General features: G+C 45.0%; 1 protein-coding gene across 1 annotated transcript; it reads right to left on the bottom strand.

Moving 5' to 3' along the window:
- Positions 1-494: 494 nt before the first annotated feature.
- MARCO (macrophage receptor with collagenous structure) lies at positions 495-22989 on the bottom strand. Its single transcript, XM_090045908.1, has 20 exons — positions 22804-22989; positions 20418-20519; positions 18915-19145; positions 17145-17180; positions 16317-16361; positions 15981-16043; positions 15855-15887; positions 14715-14792; positions 14579-14632; positions 13412-13456; positions 12952-13059; positions 11989-12096; positions 11809-11853; positions 9554-9652; positions 9407-9460; positions 8803-8847; positions 8552-8659; positions 3915-3944; positions 3406-3582; positions 495-1664 (listed from the first exon to the last, which is right to left on the bottom strand). The coding sequence occupies exons 1-20, from the start codon at positions 22901-22903 to the stop codon at positions 1534-1536; spliced, it is 1692 nt and encodes a 563-aa protein (XP_089902034.1). The 5' UTR covers positions 22904-22989; the 3' UTR covers positions 495-1533.
- Between the last annotated feature and the right edge of the window lie 821 nt (positions 22990-23810).

Genomic DNA, 23810 nt, shown 5'->3' with positions numbered 1-23810 from the left:
TCGTTGGTTCATCAAATATTGTGCGTCAACGGAGGTCTCTAACGTATCCACCAGCACAGCAGTTGATTGCCGCCCTCATCATTTCGACTCACAGACAGGTATTACACATGGAAACATGTAGCAAGGCCTGGGCATAGGTAAAAACCAATGTAAGCCGTGTTTAGATCATAAAACCCTGTAAGACATGCAGCTTTCATAGTGGTGAGTGGGAAGCGTAGAGGGTGGTGAGTGGGAGTGTGGTGATGAGTATGGAGATATCATTCACCAGAGGCAGATACTCCTGAATGACTTTCAAAAGTTGGATGTGACAACTTTAATATTCTGAATTGCTGTGGGAGAGGTACCAAACCTTGGTCTTTAATGGACATTTTGACTGAGTACAAATTCAGCAAAGACCTCAGAGAATTTTGACAGACCTTTCATCCCACATCCCATTGAGAAGCAAGATCAGAGAAAGCCCATGTAGGTACCTGCTAAAATAAGAAGACAGATACTGTTCGTTATTTCCTTTATTGTAAATAGTGTAAGCAGCTTCATTTATATGACATAGTATTACAAAATGTAGGCCTCTCCCTTACTCTTTTTAGAATCTATGCTGCCTTTGTAATAAAACCTCCACAACACTACCCGGAGAGGCTTTCCTTTATATGTAAATCCATATTATGGCGTGGAAGAAAGATGCTTGCAAGTTTTAACAATAAGCACGGGAAAGCATTTCTTGAAAACTTATTTTTCTTTAAAGCAAAATGGTTATAAACAAGCTGCAGTGTACCTAACTTACTGGCCAATCAACATGTTCTAGGCTTCATATTTATAGGTCTTTGAGACCTCTCATCAGAAATAAAAGTTGCGGTCTCAGCCATGGCTCTTTATAACACATGCATCTGTAAGGATGGAAGCTGTGTGTTATGCACACAGATGGGAGAACTATTTGCGGTTCTTAAGCTTAATTGTTAGCCACTTCCTGCCTGAGTGTTACTCTTGCTAGTATATGCTCCTCCTTTATTTCTCTGTGGCATCTTATGTCTGAAGATCTGGAAGTCCTTTTGAATATTGTAAAAAGTAATCTCTCCAGAGAGCCACTATTCCTTTACTAGGTTGGGGAAGTAAGAGAAGGGTTAAATGATTTGCCTGAGGTCACAAGGAGGTTTCTGGTAGGCCCATGGACAGTGGTATATGTCTACACTCCTATTTGTGGCCTTTCACTTGCGACCATCCTTTTCTGGCATAACATGAGCTTTTTGGAGTATGAGGCAGGTTATTTGGAAAACTATGAAGTACATGCACTAGCTGAGTATTTTATTCCTGATGCCTCTGCTTTTTTTTGTAGCAGCTGAGTCTCTTGTGACCAGTCAGTTGTTACCAATTTATGGAACAATTACATGCCTCATTGGTAAATATTGTCAGGTAAAGAAGCCAAGATATAATGCAGAGTCCAAGAATTAAGTTCCAGCCTGTACTATGTATCATAATAGATATGCCACAAAATCATCAAAGATGGTTTCCATCAGAGTGCAGTTTGTAGTGCTTCTCTTAGATGCATTCAACACCAGCATCCTCACTATGTGAGCAGTTGTGCTCACCCCAGGCAGGTTTAGAGCAGTGGTATAGAGAGTCTTCAGATCCACTACAGTTTACGTTATCGAGCCAAATCCTTCCAGAACCTGTTGGGAACACATGGTTAAAAATAAAAATGGCAATAGTCATAAGCTGACGGAGACAGAAACCTGCAGTCCCCAGGGACAGCCTTTATGGTGAATGAGACAATCCTTTAGTTCCACAGTTTGCTTAGGACAATGCTAAGCTTCAGGGCATTGCCCAAGATGCAGAGCCAGGTCGCCGCAGAACGAGTCTTGGAAAGGAAATGTCCCCGAGCCAGACTTCCCTCCCTGCTCTCAAGAGAAAATAACTCACTGCTGCCAAGTTCTGAATGCAGCATACATTTGCTCTTGAACCACGTGGATGTCCTGTCTGGGGACAGCCACAGCTCCAGCCATTTCTCCTTGTCCAGGAGAATGGGACCAGTGGTCTGGTAGAGGATCCAGTCTTCAGTGATCTGGGAACTGGAGTGCAAGTAACCCTTCGGAGGAGGAGAGACTGCTGTGTACAGAACGCCTCCACGGTGAGTCAATGCGAAGTGGGGAAGCGGCTTCCTCTCTGTGTACCTCTCGCTTCCCTTTGTGTCATCCTATGGGCAGGGCAGACGCCCATCATTTGCTACCAGTGACAGTGCTAAAAGGCAGGCCTAATGAGCGGCTGAAAGTGCATGGATGAGGGTAAACCATTGATCTGATAGGTGGAGATTTGAATTTTCTCTATGTTGCAGGAAGTCTCTTTTTTGTCATGCTTTGCAGCATATATAGATAATATTTGCTTCCCTGGCTTTGGGCACATTTACATTGGATTACTTGTCATTAATAAAAGGACACAGCCAAGACTACGCAGAGATTTAGGATGGATGCTTTTATCTAAACTCCCCATATTTTAGCCAGGTTAGCAAAACCTGGCTGGAAATTTTGGAAGAAGAGCCTTTATATTACTGCAATACTTCTGCATCGATCTTAGGCTAGAAGTAGGAAGTGCAGGGTCAGAAAAAAATGTTTGTAAAAGGGGTGACCAAAAAGAGTTCAGTGATCTTTTGTGAACTTTGGAAGAGTTTGAGTTCAGGTTGTGAGAGAAATTTGGGGACTGAGAGGGAACAGGTCTCCATTTTAATTAGCTGGGTGAACCAACGTAGAATCTCAGTCAGTCCAAGGGATGTAAAACCCGTATCTCTAGAAACCTGGCTTCTGTCAGTCATCCTTATATTTGAATGGCTTATAGCCAGTTGTCACATATGACTTACTATAACTACATTACCTTTTTCCATCCTTGGCTAGAATAATTGCCTAGCAAAGGTTACAATACTGCACTCTCTTAAGCAGGATGCCTGTGGACCTCGCTAGTAGTGGAAGGGTTGGGACCATTGCTTCTATTTGGGGCTACTGGGTGGGAATTTTGTCAATGGAAAAATGGAAGTACCTAGTAGTAAGGAGACAGAGAATATAAGAAAAAGTCTGCAGTTGTTCTTCAAGGCAGCAAGACTGAAGAGCCCTCCACCACATGTGTGCGGAAAGATGTCAGGATTCACCAACAGAAAAAGTGTACAGATTTTGTTCAAGCTTAGCACTGGGAAGAATTATGAGAGTTGTTACTGTGACTAGCACAAATCATGTACAACAAAAGTGGTCCCAACCTACTGGTGTACTCTGGACTGAATTAATTCCAGGTCCATATCTCCCTGTCTGTCTGGGGTAGGGGTGGATGGCACGAGGCCAACACGTGGTCTCCATATAGACTGAATGTAGGTTGCATTTCAAGGCCAGGTATTTAGCTGGCTAGTTGCATGATTAATTATTAACTTACCTCCACCTGCAGTATAGCCATTAGTTGCAGTGTTATATCCAAGCATTCTGCAGAACACTTTTGCATCTTTGATGTCCCAGTCATCATCGCATATTGTTCCCCATTCTCCATTGTGTTTGATTTCAGCGCGGCCCCGATTACCTCCTCCACTGATTCTGACAGTGGAATAGATTCCATCTAGAGGGTTAGAAAGTTAGGGTAATGACCCCAATTATAACACATGACAACAGTGCATAAAGTGGAGAATTCAATAATGCAAATGAATGTTCATCTTCAAATGAACACAGCCACATAGAAAACAGGTTATGTCTAGCAAATATCATCTCAGTTCAGACTCCTGATTTTGCAAACACTTGCAAATATGGGTAACTTAAAAACCATGGTTAATTCCTTTTTGTCTTCAGTGGGATTATGCCCATATTTAAGGTAAGCATGCATGTATGGAATACAGATTAGACCTAATACTGTAGAACTGTAGTGCTGGAGAACAAGAAAAAGAAACCCCTTACCTCCGGTGTTGCCTTTAGGCCCTTGGGGACCTGTTTAAATATTAAAAGAACAGAAATGCATTTGACATAATTTCAAGATAAAGGTAATAAGCACAATCATTTTGTCTTACAGCTGTGCAGGTAAGAGATGCAAGCCTATAACCAGGCAAAACCTAGTCCCCTGTAGGATGAAATCCCTGATGTGGTTAATGTCTTGTGGCAGAATAGCAGCATGTTAAAAAAAGCAGGGGTATGCTATCTGGCACACTATCCTCAGTGCATTGTAGTGATTAAAAGGTCTTCTGGTACTAAAGCACAAAGAAATGTATTTTATTGGAGCCTTGTGAAGCTTGGGGGTGTCATACATAAGACAGGAGAAAGAATTAAGCTCGTTTATGATAAACTCGAATTGCTTCCAGACCAAAAATACAGGTTCATTTTACCCAAAGCAGGGATACCGGCATTGCCACTGACACATCTGAATAATGTGGGCAGTTGTGTCTCACCAGCTATCGTTTGTGTAGACACACGCGTGTGTGTGTGTACACACACACGTGTGTGTGTGTGTGTACACCTGTGAATAAGACAGAGGGGGAACACCACCGGATCAGACACAGGGGAAGTAGAGAAAAGCTGAGGACATGGCTTCCTCAGACAGAGAGAGGACAGCCCTAAGAAAAGCCCTGAGAGAGCTTTTTTAAGGCAAAACGCTGACTGGCAGAAAGAGGCTTGAAGCTCCGAGCAATGACACTGTCGCATGTTGTTTGCTCCACGGGGAAACACGACTTTGTACAAGCCTTTGTAAATAAACAGGATTGTATCAAAGAAATACCTGACTCCACAACCTGTTTCCTTTCCAAACTGCAGCCGCAAGCAAGACCCCCATTTTTGCCGAGCTACTTGGGTCCAAAGGAGAGATCATATGTATTTAAAAATGTAAAGCAAAAGGGAAGAGTGTAGATATTTAAAAATGGTTGGAAGAAAAGTTTAAAGATCATCTCAAAATGTTTGTGTTAGCATCCTGTGTAAAGCAAATTACTCCGTGTGAGCAAGTGGGAGCCTGGAAAGACAGACTTCATCTCCCCAGATGCCCGTGACTCTTTTCAGGCTCCCCACATGCTCCTGAGGAGTAATTTGCTTCACACGGGATGTGTGAACTAATACAACTAATACACATGCAACTAATACAAAATAATACAATCTGGAGCTTATTACTCTGAAGTTTATTGCTCCCAGGGCACCGTTCGAATGAGCTGCTTCCCCCCAGCTCAACATGCTGTGGAGGGGCTGGTTGGGGCATGAGGGCACTCCACTACAGGACAAGCCAGCAGGCAGCCCCTGCACTAAAGCACCCTTTGCCCCAGTCAGCCAGGGCAGCGTCTACACATGCACTGCTCTGGAGTCAAAAACTCTGCAGCAGGATACTACTTGTAAATAGTACTATTAATTAGTAGGGCTGTGAGAAATTTCGCCAGCTGTTTCAGTTTGACGCTGTTTCGACTCTTGAGCTCTAAACAGCAAAATCAAAATGTAATGAAGGGCTTTCGAAACAGCCTTGAAACACAAGGAGGCTAGTCGAAACTGTAACTATCTTATAGTTTTTAGCAAAGACTTTATATTATTTTCCCTTTTCTGTATAACTGCCGCGCGGCACTCTCACATTTATGTAACCTTGAAGTCGACTGTTAATCAAAACGAACACTTTGTACTTTTCTCCACTGGCATTACGCTACACATGCGCATTCTGTAAATTTCATTTCTTAGCTAGAAGTGTCATTTCTGCAGAAATGAAACTTATGTAGAAAGTCTGCCTAGCAATAATTATGTAAAAGAAAATTATCCTATCTCTATATATGATAGTTAATGTCACAGAGGCAGTCCAACAAACATCTATAAAAGAGGCAAAAAAGCAAGAAGCAGCAGAGACGACAACTGGAAAACTCTGTGGGCCTGATCACCCCGCAGACCGGTTCTCAGCCTCCCCGCCTGGGCGGATCCCAGCGAAAACAAAGGCCTCAGAAATCCGACAACTGACAACGATTCACCGTGTTACAGTATTGCTTTGTATATCCCATTCATGAGCTGTTGACCAGTTCTGGGACCTAAGGAGCCGGCAGCCGCACCTAGCTTTGGACTAGCTCCACTGTTGGAACGCAAGGGCTGGCTCTGGACCCTCGTGAGCCAACAGACACCCTATGGATTAAGAGACACTAACAACTTACTCTAAGTCGTCTACTTCTGCCAACTTGGCGAACCTCGGGGGCGGCTAAGAGCTACCTCAATCCCGCCCCACAAGCCGCGCGCTCGCACAACTCCGCAAAGCCCGCGGCTCCCCTAAGCGGTGCCGGAGCCGCTAGCCCGGCATTTCGCCACAGAAACATTTCGAGTTTCGAAGCAGCCAGCAGCCAGGTGGTGGGAGATGGGAGAACCAGGGCTGTGCTCCCAGTGGCTCCACAGCCCCGCGTTGCTCAGCCAGGCAGGGAGCGCGGCCCTGGCTCTCCCTGCCTCCCATGGCCCGGCTGCGGGAAGCCAGTAGCAGCACGGGGGGAAGGACCTGAGCCCAGCTGAGCTGCGTTCCTTGCCCCAGACTGATCGTGGCCCCGGGGAGGGCAACTGAGCGATCTGGCTCAGTTCCCTTCCCCAGCCCAATCGATCCCAGGCAGGAGGGAAAGTGAGCAGTTGGGCTCAGTTCCCTTCCCCTGGACTCCGGTCCCAGGCGGCAGCATCCAGCTGCCCTCCCTCTTCCGGCAGGCAGATCAGAGGCTGCAACCCCAGGAGGACTGGCCCAGCCTCCACAGCCCTCTGAATCGATTCGGAGATTCGGACATAGAGACAGCTTTAAATGTTTTTTCTACATACCTCTAAGTAGCAGGGGCTCATAAATGCTGCAATGCTGGGCTGAGTGGAGTGTCCCACACGAGCGCGGGGCAGGGGGGGTCCCCAGCATGTTTGGCAGCAGACCTGGAGGTGGATCAGAAGCACTTCCAGTCCACTTCTGGGTCCTCCAGGGAGCGGGCTGGGGGCTCCCCCATGCCTCCCCAGCTCGGTAACTGGTGCCTCTTGGGTTTGGGAGGGCACCCAGGGTCCCCCTGCAGCTGATCACTGAGGAAGGATCAGACCTGGCAGTGGACTGAAAGTACTTCCGGTCCACTTCCAGGTTTGCTGCCAAGCACGTGGGGCCCACCTCTGCACTCCTGTGGGACGCTCCATGCACCCCAGCATCACAGTGTTCATGAGCCATGCCTGCTACCTCGAGGTATGTAGAAAAAACTTTTAAAGGTGTGTTTATGTCCAAATCACTGATTCTCTGAATCAGCGTTGAATCTTCAGATTCAGATTTGACTGAATCAAATCAGGGACAGTGATTCGAATCAATGAATCGAATCAGCGCCCCCAATTCGGGCCAAATCTGAATCCGAATCTAATAGGGCCCACTTTGCACACCCATAATGTGTAGACACACATGGCGGTTACTGTGAAGCTAGTCTAGTCTACAGTAAATGTCTCGTGTAGATGTGCCCACTGTGCAGTGTCTTCTCTTTCTTTGTGCCAACTTGGTGATGAACCGAGGGCTGTGAACTGAGACTCTCCCAAGTCCTTGCCCACCTCGGACCAGTCCATGCCCTCCTGTTAGCAAACATGGAAGAGTGAGCTAGGCAGGCTAAGCAGGCTGGCATGGCACCCCTCCCCAGCTTGTTGCTGGTTGTCTGAAGACAGAAAAAGATGTGTGAAATAGGTTCCTGTGCTGCATCACTGCCTTAATGTAGTGTCTGGAAGAAATATATGGACTCAGTTGCAAGCAGCAAGTGAAATTTTCCTTGTAATGGCTGCACTAAAATGTTCTCCTTTAAGAGGCAAATTTATGAAACAAGGAGGCATAGATGAGTGATGGTAAAAGGAAAGCTGTTGTGTCTACTTTACAGCACTGTAGAAAATCGCTCAAGAATTCAGCATTATGGTCAAAATACTGCTCCTGTGATCCTGGTTGCTCTGAGTCATTTTTCCATTTATCAGTACATTTTTTTCTGCTCAGTAGAACAATTCTGTCTTTTGTTTCTACCATTCAAGCTCTTTTTTAAGTTAACGCTGTCACTTTTGCCTTCATTACAAGAAAAGGCTTATATGTGGAGCAGGCCAAAGAACCTAGTATGTGCCACTTAATATGAGCAGTTATATTTTTAAAGCAAATGAAGAAGAATTTTATGGGAGTAAAAGCTAAGGTTTGAATGCTGATGGTCACAAAAATGGATAATGAGAATGACAGCTGTAAACAGTTATCATTACTAAAATTATGGAATTGTAATGTTTTAGGTTCACAGTTTTCATGTTTTATTTGTGTGATGTGCAGTAGTGAGGGTAGAGATGACAGTCATCTTAAAAAAAAATCTAGACTTACAATTAGTGAGCAGGGATATAGCTGGGATGAGATTTTCCTTTGTGTTTAGTTCGATGTACTGCTATATTGAGCACGGGAGGTAGCATCAGCAGTTTTAAGTGGCTTGGGTTAGTTTGGGGTAAGTTGGTGGTGGATCGTATTTCTAATGGAAGGCAAGCATGAAGCTGAATCAGAAAATAGTCAGTGTCCCACTGTTATACACATGTGTACAAAATGCAAAGCATACCACCGGCTCATCAGCAGCCATGGCAAACAGTCTTACCAGTGGGTCCAGTGTCTCCTTTGGATCCTTTGATTCCTGGTTCACCTTTTGGGCCACGACTTCCAACACTCCCCTGACTTCCTTTTTCACCACTGATTCCCTTCAAACCTAGGTGAAAAATACTGGGGGGTAAATGTCTTTCTTTGGCTCCAAAGAAAAGAGCATGCTTGCCTTAAGAAAACAGCAAAATAGTCCATCTACAGTCCTTGACCGAGTAAATAACCAATTGCTCAGTAGGCAAAGTGCTTTACCTTGAACTCCATGATCTCCCTTTGTTCCTTTTGGTCCTGGAGGGCCTACAATCATCAAAACCAAAATAAATTACTAGTTAAATCCTAGATTAGAATAAATAGGTTAGAATAATAAATAGATTAGAATATCTACTCTCTAATCAATTTTCGATTGTCTCAGAAGGGAAGGTATGCCGGTGAACGAATTACGGAAAAGGCGTACAATATATAAAAGGTAAAAACTAACTTAGGTAGTTTGGCTCAAAAATAAATAGATAAATAAATCAAGCAAGAAAGCAAAGCAAACTTTCCATTCGTGACATGCGAACATCAACAGAGTGCATTGCGTGGAAACGTGTCTGGGGAAATTCATTGTTCTTTCCAATAATCTTAAAAGATTACTTGGAGGTCTTTTTATGCTATATAACAATGTTACACAGGACATATTTCTAGACACTCAAAAGGCCCTTGCCAGAGCCACACCAGTAAATGAACTTTCTTCAAGGCTGCCTGGGAGAGCTCGGTGCATGGCACGGCACGGAGGCACCTCTCGGTGACTCGTGACTCCTTCCAGCAACTCTCCTTCTGTGATGCTGTTGCTGAACTAGTCTGATTCTCCCTTTACCTGCTAGTCCATTGTCTCCCTTTTCTCCTTTTGCTCCCTTCACGCCTGTTTGTCCTGAAGTTTAAAAGAAAAGGGTGCATAGATTAAAAAGATAATAAGGACTTATTTTGATAATAATGGATTAAAATGGTTGACAGCAGTGTGTACCTGGTAGTCCAGGGAGCCCAGGTGATCCTTTCTCCCCCTTCTGGCCAAGTGCTCCATCCAAACCAGGATGTCCTGGTGAGCCAGACTCTCCTTTTAGGCCTTAAAATTAAAAAACAGCAGCAAAAATAGAAAAATGAAAGGTAAAGTGAGTCAAAAATGAAAGGTGAAGTGATCTGCAGTATCTCGGGCTGCTTCTCTAAGTTTACCCCTATGCAGCATGAGGGCAAAGTGAGGTCCATTGCTTCCAACCCAGAATCCTCACCTGCACAGGGGAAATAATCCCACTACGGGCAAGGCTGCAGGGCATGCAGCCTGCAGGGCATTTCTGCTTCGGGGATCCTACAGAGCCCTACAGAATCTAGGCTGAATTCTGCCCTTTTTTGCATGCATGCGGTTCACATGACCTGTAGTGGGACTGGGGTGTGCGTATGTGAAAGTAGGAGATACCTGCTCCCAAGGTATGTCTACACTGCAGTTATTTCTGTAGTCATAGCTGGCTAGGTACTGGTATCAGTCTAATCACAGAGCTCAGCACGAACTGGCCACCAGCATGTGAACCAGTTTCTCTGAAGGATTGTGTAGCCCACGATAAATTCTGTGCTGACATGGCTATCCTGTTACTGGTACCTGAGCTAGCTAACTTATAGCTAATTTTGGCTGTGTCTGCTATAACACAGCTACCTTAATGACTGGTATCCTCCCTAAACCCTCACACCCTTTTTCATGCACCATTGACATAGACTCACTCCATGGCAGAAACAGAGCATCTGTTAGCTATGAACAAAGAATTTGCACACCGATTTGAGTAGTTTCTTGTGGAAGTATATTTTAAAATGTAACTGGAATAGGCATCTATGGAAATAGCATAGGTTTATTTAGGAATTAGTAAGCCTACAGTTGCTAATAGAAGAAGACATCTTTTTTATAGATTTTCTGGGCCATCTTACAGAATTTTTTTATGCATGAAATAATTCTACAGCATAGTTCCCAAATCCTAGAGAGAAGATGGCATTGCAGCTTCCACAACAGCATGAAGACGCTCCATCTATAAGCAGCCGTAGGGGAAATGTTCATAGACTGGAAACAACTACACAAACTTCAGTATTGCCAGGTGTGACCAGCCCAACGTGCCTTTCACTTCCACTAAATCCAGAGCAAATCCAAGGTAGTTCATGAAGTTAAACTGGTATAAAACTAATTCTTAGCAAAATCAGAGCAGGACTTCCGTATCTCAGTGACAAAATGAAGCAGCCAGGCTAGAAATATATATATATATATATGGGATGTATATCAGGATCTGGGGGAACGTCTGTTTACCAGAGCACCCCAAAGGATGACAAGGTCAAACGGTCACAAACTCCTCCATAACCATTTTAGGCTGGACATAAAGAAAAACTTCTTTACTATCCGAGCCCTCAAGGTCTGGAGTAGACTCCCTGCAGAGGTGGTGCAAGCACCTACTCTGGACTCTTTTAAGAAACGCTTGGATGCTTATCTTGCTGGGCTCCTTTGACCCCTGCTGACTTCCTGCCCCTGGGGTCGGGGGCTGGACTCGCTGATCTTGCAAGGTCCCTTCCAGCCCTAATGTCTACAAAATCTATGAAATCTATGACAGAAGAAATGAATTTAGAAGTTGAAAAAAGGGGCCTTTGTTTCAACACGGTGTTATTTCGGTTTCATGCCGCTGCTTCTTCAGTGGAGTGAAATTGGTATCACACAAGGGTGCATCAAGACTTACACAGGGACTTCCTGGATGAAATGTTATAGCCTATATTATGGAGGACTTCAGTTTTAATGATCACAATGGGGTCTCCTGCCTCTGAAATCTCTTGCTATATAGAATAAAGATCCTTCCTTTTCCTCCTTATTTACTGAAACGCAGCTGCACTGGGTTCAGTGGAACTACCCAGCAGACAGTTTGCAAGAGGAGAGTCAAAGCTAGGGTCTGTACCCAGAACATCAGCTGTGGGGAGGGGATGGAGGGTTGAGGGTGAAAAGAGAGAATAAGAACATCACTTTTCCTGATACTCTTCCTTGGGGATTGGGATAAATGAAGTTTCTTGGCTGATGGGTTCTTTCATTTAAATTAATCTTTAAGGGCTGGTTGACCTGTGCTGTAAATCAGCACAGCTCCATTGAAGTGGATTGGCTTAGCCCGTTTACAGCAGCAAATGATTTATTTTTAATTAAACAGGCCTTTAACAGACGTCAGTATTATACACGCAGAAAGAGGCCTTTCTGCTTGCACAACTTACCTGCCTCTCCCTTCTGTCCAGGAAGGCCCTGTCTTCCTACGGCGCCTACAATACAACATGAATGTTAGTGCCAGCAAGACTTGTACCAGTTGTGAGACATGGCATCTCCCTTCCCCACCAGCAGTCCCACCACCCTGCTCCCACACCCTCCAGATCGGGCATTTTGCCCTGCTCACATACCACTGGAGCCTGGCTGCCCTGGGTTTCCCTTGCTTCCAGGAGCACCAGTTGGTCCACTTGGCCCAATGTCTCCCTTCTCACCCATTTCACCTTTACTTCCTTGCGGACCTGAGAACAGTAGAATAGATAAAGTTACTGATTCATTTTTCAATCTTCCTGGGCTTAGTGGATCTGTCTTTGGCCTCAGTAGGATCAGGGTTTAGTTTTATGTCTGCGTTTATAGATCTCTGGCATCTTCAACTGGCAACCAAGAGGCTCAGGATAAACAGTGAAAGTGGGGCTTTCACAGTAGTTCAAAAGTGACTGCAACTCTCCTTTGCAGAATTCACAATTCTGCAGTCATTTGTGCCCTTGACCTCCTTCGTGTTTCCTCCCTATCCTCTCTTCACTTTGTTCTCCCTATCCACCTCTCGGACCAGCCTGGCGAATATCAATCTAATGCAAGTTACACAAGAGAGACATGCTGCATAATGCTTCTGTTTAATTTACACAAAATTCTGGCTTAAAAGGGATATAAACCACTCAGAAACAGGCTTTACTACCACTAGAACTAACCAAATATACACATGCCTGTGCATATAAATTATATTACATTAGTTTATACCCTATAAATCCTGCTATAAACACGAACGTTAGGATCAGGGATATGCCGATAATTAAATACCTGCTGTTTTCATTACATGCACCTCTCTCCAAAAGAGACTATTAAAACTTATGGTGTGGAGTCAGCATTTTTGGAGGAGCCACCCTCCCTGGAGCAAGACACAAAATGGAATCCCTCAGAGAAGACAAATTACTGTGTTCATCCTGTTCCTTTATGGAGAAGTAACCCCTTGCTCAGAGCTAAAGCAAACCACCTGTCTAGAGAGAGTGCATTTTACAGTAGACAGAACAGGCTCACTGGCAAAGCTGGAAAGTTGGTTAAAATTATCTGGAGAACAATAATCACATGCACAGTCTTACCTGCAGGGCCCATGTCTCCTTTATCTCCTCTCACTCCTTGTTCACCTTTTGCACCAGCAAACCCAGCATCTCCTTTGTTTCCCTTTTCACCCGGAGATCCTCTTAAACCTGGATGGAAAATATCAGACTTCTGGTGCCATGCTGGATCCAGTACCTGTGTCAGAGAACCATTCCCACCTGCGCTGCAGAGCTACATGCAAGTACCTCCTGCTCTGGGGTAAAACCAGAGTGACTCCGATTAGACCAATTCAGTTATGCTTGAATTAGATGCGGGTCACTGATATCACTGACCCTAAGGATGTGCAATCAAACAGAACGGTCTCATTTCTGATGTTTTATATGGCTGTTTCTCTGGTAACTTCAGTAGTGCGGCTCCTGATTTACACAGGTGATTGAGAGCAAAATCAGAAGTCTTGCTGTATGCCCCCAAGGGAATTACGTTATGGAAGGAAAGCATTACCTTGGACACCTCCGCTTCCCTGTGCCCCCTTAGGTCCTTGTATTCCTGAAATCCCAACAAATATATATTAGTAAGTGTAATAAACAATAAAAATGAACCAATCGGGTCACTGGTGTAAACAGGCAGATCCCCCAAACTGAAGTCAATGGAGTTATGCTGGTTTACGCTAGCTGAGGATCTGGCCAAATGCCTGTGAGCCAAATCCTGCTGTCCCTATTCACGCAGTGGGGATTTTTCTTGGAACAGCCCTCAGCTATAGGATTATAATACATATGAAATGAACCACAGGGCTTGGCCCGAGGTTATATTTCTTTGTTGTGCATCCTGCTGTGCAACAGGAAAGATAATGAATGGATGATTTTTAGAAAGCTTGCTTAGCATAAATGTAGCCAAGAACCACAGATGGGCGAGAGAGGGGCAGCAGGTTTTACATGACAAAGGACCAAATCTTGCCACCTCCTGACTAGCTGTGAGGGCTCTTATGTACGAAACTGGTGTCCTCGCGCTGCAGAAAGGTTTGGAGATCGGTGCTGGGGGTCGGGGTCAGAGAACACGTGGCTTCTCGATGTGCACCCTAGGAGACACAGCACCGGGGGAAAGAAGGGAAAGGACCTGGCGGACTCGGTGTCTGTTGTTGTCTTAAACCGAGAAGGAAATTAGCAGCCGGGGGGTACAACATTGCGAGTGCTGGGGGAGTATTCCTTCATACAGTGCATTAGCCCAGCTCTTTTGGGCTAAGCAGAGGTTCCAGCATTTAGTCCTAAGGAAAGGACATTTCTTATTTCTACCAGTGGAGAATTAGGAATCCCACATAGTGTGTTCCCAATTTAATCCAGTGTGAATGAGGTCAGAATTTAGTCCGAACGCTGGTTCCCCAAAGCCAGGAAATCTGGAATAGACAACTTCTGGTTACATCCTCATTTTAGTGTGGGTCTTACAAGAAAGTGATGGATATAATCGTACTGTACCAGTGTGGCTCTTAAGGTAGGACTCCCGTCTCTGAGAAACAGTGTTCTGATTGCACTCTCCTTTTACTGCACAGAGCCTATAAACCCCCATGGGAAGCATGCAGCTCGCTGCTCCCTCACTTGGTTTAACTGAGCTTTGTGCCATCAGGTCTTTACCTATATTATCTTACAGGAGGTGCTGCTACTCATCCTTCATTACCTGTTTCTCCTTTGTTTCCTTTTTCACCTGGAGGACCTGTGCTTCCTGGTATGCCTAAAATATAGAAGGCAAGATGTGGCCTGAGTATTATGCAGCACAACATTTATACAGCTAGGGAAGGCTGGTAGAAAGCTACCTGGTATTCCTTGTTGTCCAGGTGAACCCTGTTCCCCTTTCTGAGCTGGGCCAGAAGATCCTGTGGCACCTTTTTCTCCTGGTTGACAAAGTGCATTGGGGAACAATAAAGCAATGACATTCATTTTTTGGTGAAGAACAAAACCATAACTTCCTCTCCCTGGCAGAGCTGAGTACGGGCCAGTTGCAAACCTGGAGCTGCAGAATCGTATTAGACTTTACCTAGAAGCGACTGGAGTGAAATAGAGGTGTATGACAGGGGTTCTCCAAGCTGTGCAGTGGGATGTGTTAAGGCAGGTTCAAAACAATGGCCAAAACCCTTCAAATCCACATGCATAAAATTGGGCACCTCAGGCCATTTGTAGGCATTGAAATCAAAGTGCTGAGAAATCTCTGAAAACTGGGGCCTTTTTATACCTGAGATATGCACATGGTCCCTGTTGCTGTATTGGCTCACAGAAAGTGGTAGGGTATGTACCTCACTACAGCCCTTTGGACACAGAGGCCGCATCCAGACAAGCATGCATGTGCATACCCCCAGGGACAAACAGCAGCAGCACATAGTTGTGCCACTGCAACTTGTGCCTGGGGAACACCTGTGTGTGCACGCTCTAGTGTGCGGCAAGTTGCGGTGGGGTAGGGGAGGCTGAGGCACCTGGGGGACACCTGTGGGGCACCTGGGCTAGCCCTAGCAACCTTACGTGGGATCCTGGGAGCCTCCTGGGGCTCCAGTGGTGGTGATCTGGCAGCAGGGAGTTTGGCTAGCATCTGGAGTGTGGCTCCGGCTGGCCAGGCTCTGGTTTCAGGCAGTGAACGCTGTCGCCATGTGTGCCCTGCTACTTTATTCTAGCGTGGGTTTTTTTGACACCAGGATCTGCCAGTATCATACCCTCCCCCCCACTGCAAATTAGCAGCTCAGGGAATGCCTGCATGTGCCGTGTGTGCCGTGTGCATACTGCACGTGTGCTTGTCTGAACGTGCCTAGAGAAGCTAAGTGGCTGGACTGAAGTCAAGCAAGAAGCCTGAGGCAGAGCAGAGAACTGAACCCTCTTTTCCTAAACCCTAGTTAGTGCTTGAACCGCTGAGCCCTCCTTCTGCTCACTGGTATTATAATGCACGAGAGTTCCCCTCCATGCCTTACCTTTCTCTCCTTTTGCCCCAGGAAGTCCAACACCTACAAGAGAAGAGAGTTGTTCTTATGTTGCTCTGCTTTGCTCCAGTATGAAATAGGTCCTCCCCTCCTGAAATGCAGAGGTTCCTTGCTTACCCTTTGGCCCAGGTTCCCCTTTGCTTCCAGACGGTCCTTGCTGGCCGACGTCTCCCTTCTGACCTAGAAGTGGGTTTGCCAAGTGTAAATACAAAGCTGTGGGCCAAATACAGGCTGCTTTTGATTTGAATGGGACTGGGATTTGGTCAAACTCCAATGCATACCATGGGCTAGAGCCTCACTGGTGTAAACCAAGGTAACTTCCCTGACTGTATATTACATACTGCTGATTTACACCAAGCAAGGTCCTGGCCCCATGTATTCTCCAGTGTAGAGCCAATGCACTTGACGGGTGATAGAGGGGAGAAAGGGAGGGGGACACACTTGGTCACTGACCTGAATTCCCTTTTTCTCCTTGAAGTCCTTTCTCCCCTTTGGCACCTGGATTGAATGGAAGAAAAGTCGTCATTTCTGATAGACTGAGAGAATATCATGGAGTAACATTGCTCCTGTCATGCACAAAATTTTGGCGCTGATTTTTGGGTGTAGGACTTGGGGAACTGAGAAGGGTGCAGTTACCATTACAATAGAAAAAGCAGGGGATTATTTGAAACCTCCATCCAAGTTAGCCTGCGGAGAACAAAGTGAACATAAGGGAAATTTTAGAGCCCGTCCCTCAGCATGGTTGAGTCCTTGCAACTCCTGATGAAGCTAATGGGCCCAACTGAGATGGCTCCTTGAGGTTCAACCCTAACTGAGAAGTAGCATGCGACTGCTCTTCTATGGGCACATCACAGCTCCTGACCAGCTCCTATCCTGGTTCAGGCAGGGAGAGGGAAGTAGTCTGCTACAGGCCCAGAGAAGGTCCAACTCGTTCTGCACATTGTGAACGGGCAGCCTTCTGGGGTGTGAGCCGAGGGGATGGAGTTGGGGTGCTACCAGCTCCTAACTGCTCCTCACCCGGTTGCTCTTGGTGCGGAGTATCCGGTGGGAAAACGCCATATGGTGCATCAAAGTCAAACCACTAGCAGGCCAAGCAAGAGGGGGTCCAAGGCTCTTGGATGCTCACAGGCATAAAATCCAGCAGGTCCTTATGATTTTGCAGGATCAGAGTCATTAAATATGGTTACAAGTTCTACTTCCAGATTCATCACAGTGAAGAGGGAGGGAGGGAGGGAGGAGGAGAACACAGGGGAGTTGCGCATTGCTCAAATATGTACCTACCTGGAGGACCCGGATTTCCTTTGCTCCCAGGTGGCCCTGAAATGGATATTTAAGATGTATTTTTAAATGATCAGTGTTTAATAATTGATTCCAAGTGATTTAATAGTATGCAAACCCACAGCTAAGAGAATTAAGCTGCAAGTTGGAAACATCACCTTGGCTACCGGAGGGACGATCATCCTGGAGAGGCCTGAGCAAAGTTACAGAGTGCATTGGCTGGTGGGGAGGGGGTGCTGGGAACCGCTCCATGCCCAGCAGAGAAGTGAGAGCAGGAAGGGGGTTCGGAGCTTGTGCTCCTGCGCCCATCCTACGGAGCAGGCAGGTAGAAGAGCGCACCACCTCAGCACCTAAACAGTGTTGTACTGATAGTCCTTGCCTTCTCCTGGCACTCAGGAACTATGATTTAACATGACGCACACCAATTTATAGCCCTCAGGCTTCCACGGAGCCGCCACGCCCCCCACTGCTCCAGCTGCAACAGCAGCTGGCAGTCTCTGGGCTCCCCCGGCTTCCACTTCCTGCCTCAGGGCCAGTGTGGGTGCAGCACGGGGCAGACTGTGGTGCCAGAGGAATGCATGTCCTGGGGCACCTGGGTGGAGCATGGCAGTGTGACCATGGTTGGGGAGCTGAAGGTGAAGCCAGGGCAACCATGAGAGTGGTGCAGTGGTGAGGCACTCACACAGCCTGCAGCCTGGCTGGTTAGAAGTAGGACAGCCCTGAGTTAACATCCGTTTGCACGCTATTAGTTAGTAGAAAAGGAAGTGATCAAATCTGGCATAGCTTGTTTATTCACCTGACTCTGCACCATTCATGGTACTTTGAACCCTGGTCTTCAACAAAGGTAGGTGCAAATGAAGACCTGCATCCGGGAGACTAAGTGATGCGACCAAGGTCACTCAGGTAATGTGTAGCAGAGCAGGGAATTGGGCCAAGATCTTTCAAGCCCTACATTAGCATGCTGATCCCAGGCCCACCCTTCCTGAATGCCTTGTTCTAGGGCTTGTATTGCAATGTGTTCATCTGTGGTGCTTTATGTAGGCAATAATTATTACATGCACTGAGGATGGATGTGGCCTCTGGGGATCAGATTTGCTGACCATGCATGTAGGCTGCTTTCCAATGCACCAGGCAGCCTGTGATGCAGTATAGCTGTAGGATTTCCCCTGCTTTGAGGCATTCTTGGGGGCACAGCGTCACCACCGTAACTACAACCCTTCCTCCATACCTGGTGGGTACCCAGGACAAAGAGGATATGCTCAGGGCACTTCTGTGTGCTAGCAGCCCCCAGCTGTTGTCAGTCCCTTGGGATGTTGTCACCTTTCACATCATCATAAGCCATCTTCTCACTGGTTGAGGTCACAGATGATCCTGGCAGGGTCTGAACGATGCCGAGGTGAAAGGACCTGCACAGCATTTCTCTGGGCGAAGCAGAGCTTTTGGGGCCAATTCCTTTGCTGGTGCAGGTCCCCAGTGCACCAATCATTCTTTGGAGAAGTCTGCTTGTCTGTATTAGTACGGTCTTTAGTACCCTGTCCTCTACTGCACCTGAGGGACTGATGATGATGATAAATTCATGTTACTGCTGTGACCCTCATTTTTACCAGCTGCAAAACTGACCCATCCAATCGGCTTGTGAAAGTCTTCGGGGAGGTAATTGCTGAGTTGTGCATTTCCCAGTGACGGAAATCTCTGCCTGTTGTACTGCTTTGCACTGAGCTTTGCATCACAAACCAATGGAAAAAAAAAAGATAAGGAGAAGAGAAGCAATACCTGCAAGCCATGTGATATTGCCCATCTTCATCATTAAGTTTTGATTGCTGACTTTAATGACGTTGATTTCTTTGGCTAAACTGTAGATTAATTTGTTTTTACTTTTGAGGTACCGGGCATCAGATTTCCCCTCCAGGAATGTTTCATTGTGGGAAGGACTGCCTAGATGCTCTGACAAATATGAGTAGTCATCTTCTGGGAGTTTATGTAAACCCTCCTCCATTTTAAACACTGTGGAAATGAAACACAATACAGCATAAAGAGCCACTCCCTGGTTATCTAGGAAATTCTTCCTATGCCAGTCAGTTCTCTTCTATTGAATAACGTTGAGTTTCCTGTGAGAAATGTACTTCTTTCCTTTAAGATGGGGAGAGTTTTACTGTTTCAGGGCTCTCCGGTCTATTTACATGGGCATTTATAGCATGCTTGTCACTCTTGGATCTGGGTATGACCAGATATGCAGGGTCTTCATAAAGTCCTTGTACACTTTTAAACTTTAATAACTTAGGTTGTAGGTATGATAGAAACAATCTGTAAATGGCATTTAAAAACAAATGTATTCAAGTTTTAGGACAACTAGAGTACACAATGCTAGACTTCAACATAACCGCCATCCATCGTGCTGCAGCGCGCAATCCGATCTTCCAGCTCCTTGAAAACGTTTCCCAGTGGCTCTTGAGTTACTGCATTAATTGCACTGATGATCCTAGCCCTAAGTTCCACCAAAGAACATGGGTTTGACAGGTAAACTACACTTTTAACATGTCCCCATAAAAAGAAGTCCAACAGCAACAGGTCAGGTGAAGGAGGTGGCCAAGCAATTGGTCCACCTCTGCCTATCCACTTCTCTGGGAAAATGTTATTTAGGAACTGTCGTACATTCAGAGCACAGCGGCATGGACCTCCATCTTATTTAATAATAAATTTGTTATTACTTATGAAGTCTAGCATTGTGTACTCGAGTTGTCCTAAACCTTTAATACATTTGCTTTTAAATGCTGTTTACAGATTGTTTCTATCATACCTACAACCTAAGTTTATAAAGTTTAAAAGTGCACAAGGACTTTATGTATATGACCAGCTAGGAGTGTATTGTGTCAAATGCCTATCTGGAAGAAGACAGACTGTCTCCTACTCTCAGAGCACGCGGGATCCTTCACTCAAACTTGGAAAGTTCATCTGGGGAACTGCAGACGAGTGCAGTTTGAGCTGTCTCTCTGCCCTCCTTCTGGAAGGGCTCAGCGCAGCTTCCTCCCATGAGGAATAAGCATGCACAAAGCCCTCTCAGCTTGCAGCAGACTCTCCCCTTAGAGTCAGTCTGGGAGGAGTGAGCTCCCTTCTAGGAGCAGTATTTATTGCTCTTGGAGATGCCCCTTCTGCCTGCCTATTTAACCCTGATCACCGTGGTGTCTTAACTGGTGGAATGAAATGAAGAGCTTGAAGACAGAAAGAAAGTAAGAAAAGTGGGAGCAGGAGGTTACAGCAAATGATCATTGCAATTACCTTTATATGCCAACAGTCCTAGGCCTGCGGTTAACAAAAACTGGTAGAAGATGAGTGCAGTCCAAGCACAGTATGAGGAAGTCTTTTTTTTGGTTGGTGGCTCTAAAATCCAATGGGAATAAAACAAGCATCTTTTTAGACCCTGTTCCCATGACTTCTGTTTGCTTACAGCACACTCATTTCTTTTGCTTTGCTATAGCTTGACTAATTTTATGTGAATGAAGCATTCATTTTGTTCTTGAAACACAGAGCAGGGAGATCCCTGAGAGAGAGGGTCTCACAAAGGGTTTCTGGTGGAGCTCTCGACTGGTACTGAAAGAGGAAGAACTCCTGTGAGAAGCGTTCAGCTTTAAAAATGTGACCATCGAAGCCCTGCGCTGTACAAAAGCCACTCTGTCCTGTCCGCACATAATTTCTACTAACACTGAAAGCTCCAAGAACATGTATCAAAGGGTGTATTGCCCTTACGTTTGCCTCGACATAGAGCATGCCTAACCCTAAAATTCACATCCCTGAATGTCCGTTTAGCTCACAAAGAGTTCTCACTAGTTGGAGCTACACCCCATCCCTGGTGCTCCTGGGACCTTCTCGTTTCAGCACATCCTCCCACCTCCTCTCACTTGATGTGTCCAACCTAGAAACGAGGTGGGGAAGCCGTGCTAAGGGCACCCTCCACCTACCGCACTGCCTTGTTCTGGGTTTGGAGCGTGCGAGCGGGAATGAGGGCTTGAAAGCAACACTCCCCAGAAGCGTGGGGACACCATGGAGACGTACCCTACATAACGTGGCCCCTCTTGCCCTGAGCGGTTGTGCCTGATCGTTTTGTGGCATGTGTGGGATGAGACGGAGACTCGGTCCACTCTGCTGTAGGAGGGAGCTCACAGCTCTGAGGGCTTCCCCAACCTCAGCTCCCACTCTTAGTTTTGGGGGGTAGCCGTGCTGAAATCCCAACACCCTGAGACTTCCCTAAATGCTCCTTCTGGGTCCATTTCAGTCTCCTTCTCTGCTTGGGCTGTCTCTCATTCGCTTTTACTTCGGGCTATAACATCTGCGTCTATCTATCTGTCTATCTATCTATCTGTTTCAACAAACCAATAGTAATATTTATATGGACACGTGGAATTTTGTACAAAGAAAATGTACATTCCTTACATTTGTATGGTCCCAGATTCCTATTAAAAGAGATATATTGATAGGAATCTGGGACCATACAAATGTAAGGAATGAACATTTTCTTTGTACAAAATTCCACAATGTGTGGAATATATATATATATTCAATGTATATTAAGATATATACTATTATATAATATATGGATTATATGGGAAAAGATTTATATATATATAGATAGATATCTATATCTATATCGATATCTATCTATATATATGTATATACACAGACACACAAAATACATTCCTTATATTTGTATGGTCCCAGATTTCTATTAAAAAGATCAATTGATTGATCAATCGATTGATCTATCTATCTATCTATCTATCTATCTATCTATCTATCTATCTTTTTAATAGAAATCTGGGATATATATGTAGATACATCTATATCTCTATATATTGTTTTTAATAGAAATCTGGGATCATACAAATGTAAGGAATGTATTGTGTGTGTGTGTATGTATATGTGTGTGTGTGTGTGTGTGTGTACAGATACACACACACACATATATATATATATCCAACCAGAGCATGGAATACCTGCTTTTCTTCCTTAAAAAAAAGCAATTTATATATAAATTAAGTTAATGAATAATAAGTAGGATGCTGGAAAGAAGAATAAATACAAACAGATTAATACAGATTCAAACACATTTTGAAAAGTAAAGGAAAAAATAAATATACAAACCACTGCTTGGGAAAATGTCAGCCTTTGTGGAGGGAAAGTATTTCATAGGTATCAATAACTATCACAAGCAAGTTGCCCTTAATTGAGTGCTGCAATATAATATAATGCTGTGTTTTAAAGGGTACACTTTGAAGAAAGACAATAATTTTAATTAAATTAACAGTGCAACTGTTTAAAGTATTTAGATTCAACTGTACAGTTTCTATTAGAATTTGTGATTTGAATATTGTAAGTATTTAAGACATTGAAATGTGTAACAATGGAAATCTAATTAGGCTTTTTTAAATACACCAGGAGAGAGAGTGACAGTGTCTGCTGGAGAATGTCTGCTAATTGTTAATTTTTGCCTGGAAGAAATATGCCCTACATACATCTCTTTATTAACATTCAGATACAAGTCACAGCAAAAGAATAAAAAGGCAGTGGAAGGATCATAAGTATAGAATTTCATTTAATTTGCTGTTTTCTTCACAGGTAGAGCAGAGTAATAAGATTTTAGCTTATTGAACAATGAAAAATACTTTACCATTGACTTCAAAGGAAGTGGCACAAGGTGAGGTAAACCACATATTGCGTGAATCAGGGCATGTTTTCGTATCACTTGAAAGTATATCTCCAGGCTCCATGGGAAATTCTTTGTAGCTAACCTACAGTCCTGTCAGATTACAGATGCTGAGGAAATAAGGATCTTTCTGTTCGTCTTCTGTGCTTGAGTGGCAGCTGAAATGCATTCCCTATAAGCACAAGTTCTCTAGACTTGCAGAACACTTCTGACGTAATATGGTCAGTTCCCCAAAAGCCATAAAACTTCAATGTTCAGCTTTTCTCTCATGCTTATTCAGGACAAAATCTGGATGGACTTTTAAGGTTTTATCTTATTACATGAACTCCGTTCAGTGCTCACAGGAGTTCCTCAGCATCTTCTGGAGTTTGACCCAAAGTGGCCCGTCCTGATCCAGAGTAGCCATTTTTAACAAGTAACCTGAATAAGCCTCAACTGTACGTGGACCTCCGATCTTGAGTCCTCCTGGTCTTTCAGGAGCGGGGAGGGGGTCCAGAATCCAAACTTAGATCCAAATTTGGCAGCTGGCACACATAATGTATAATGGGGAGGGAAAGATTGCAGAGGGGCAGACAGGCGTGTCCTAATCAGGATTAAATCTTATGTCTGTCAGGTCCCCTGAGCTCTATGATACCATATGGCTGCATCCTTGCAAGTGCCCAGATCTATGACCATGTGATGTCTAGGTTGAAGGGTCTCCGAGGAGAATGCTGAGGAGCTACTCCTTTCTTTTGTGACTTTGGACCACTTTTGAGGCAGTCTTTTCTTCCTTTTCTCCCCACCGCAATGCAGAATTAAGGCTTAATGCATATGCTAGTAAAACCCTGTCTCTCAGTGGGAGCCATGTGGACACCCACCGGTGCTACCACTAAGCTGGTAGAGGTCTATATTCAGCATAACATTAACTCATAGGGCTCTGATGAAAGGTAGAAATGTATCCACATTGAGATCAACTTTATCAGCAAACAGGG

Source organism: Crocodylus siamensis, chromosome 4 (assembly GCF_052110815.1).
Source record: "Crocodylus siamensis isolate JL-2025a chromosome 4, ASM5211081v1, whole genome shotgun sequence".
Taxonomy (NCBI): Eukaryota; Metazoa; Chordata; order Crocodylia; family Crocodylidae; genus Crocodylus; species Crocodylus siamensis.
This window is presented reverse-complemented; position numbering and strand designations above follow the sequence as displayed.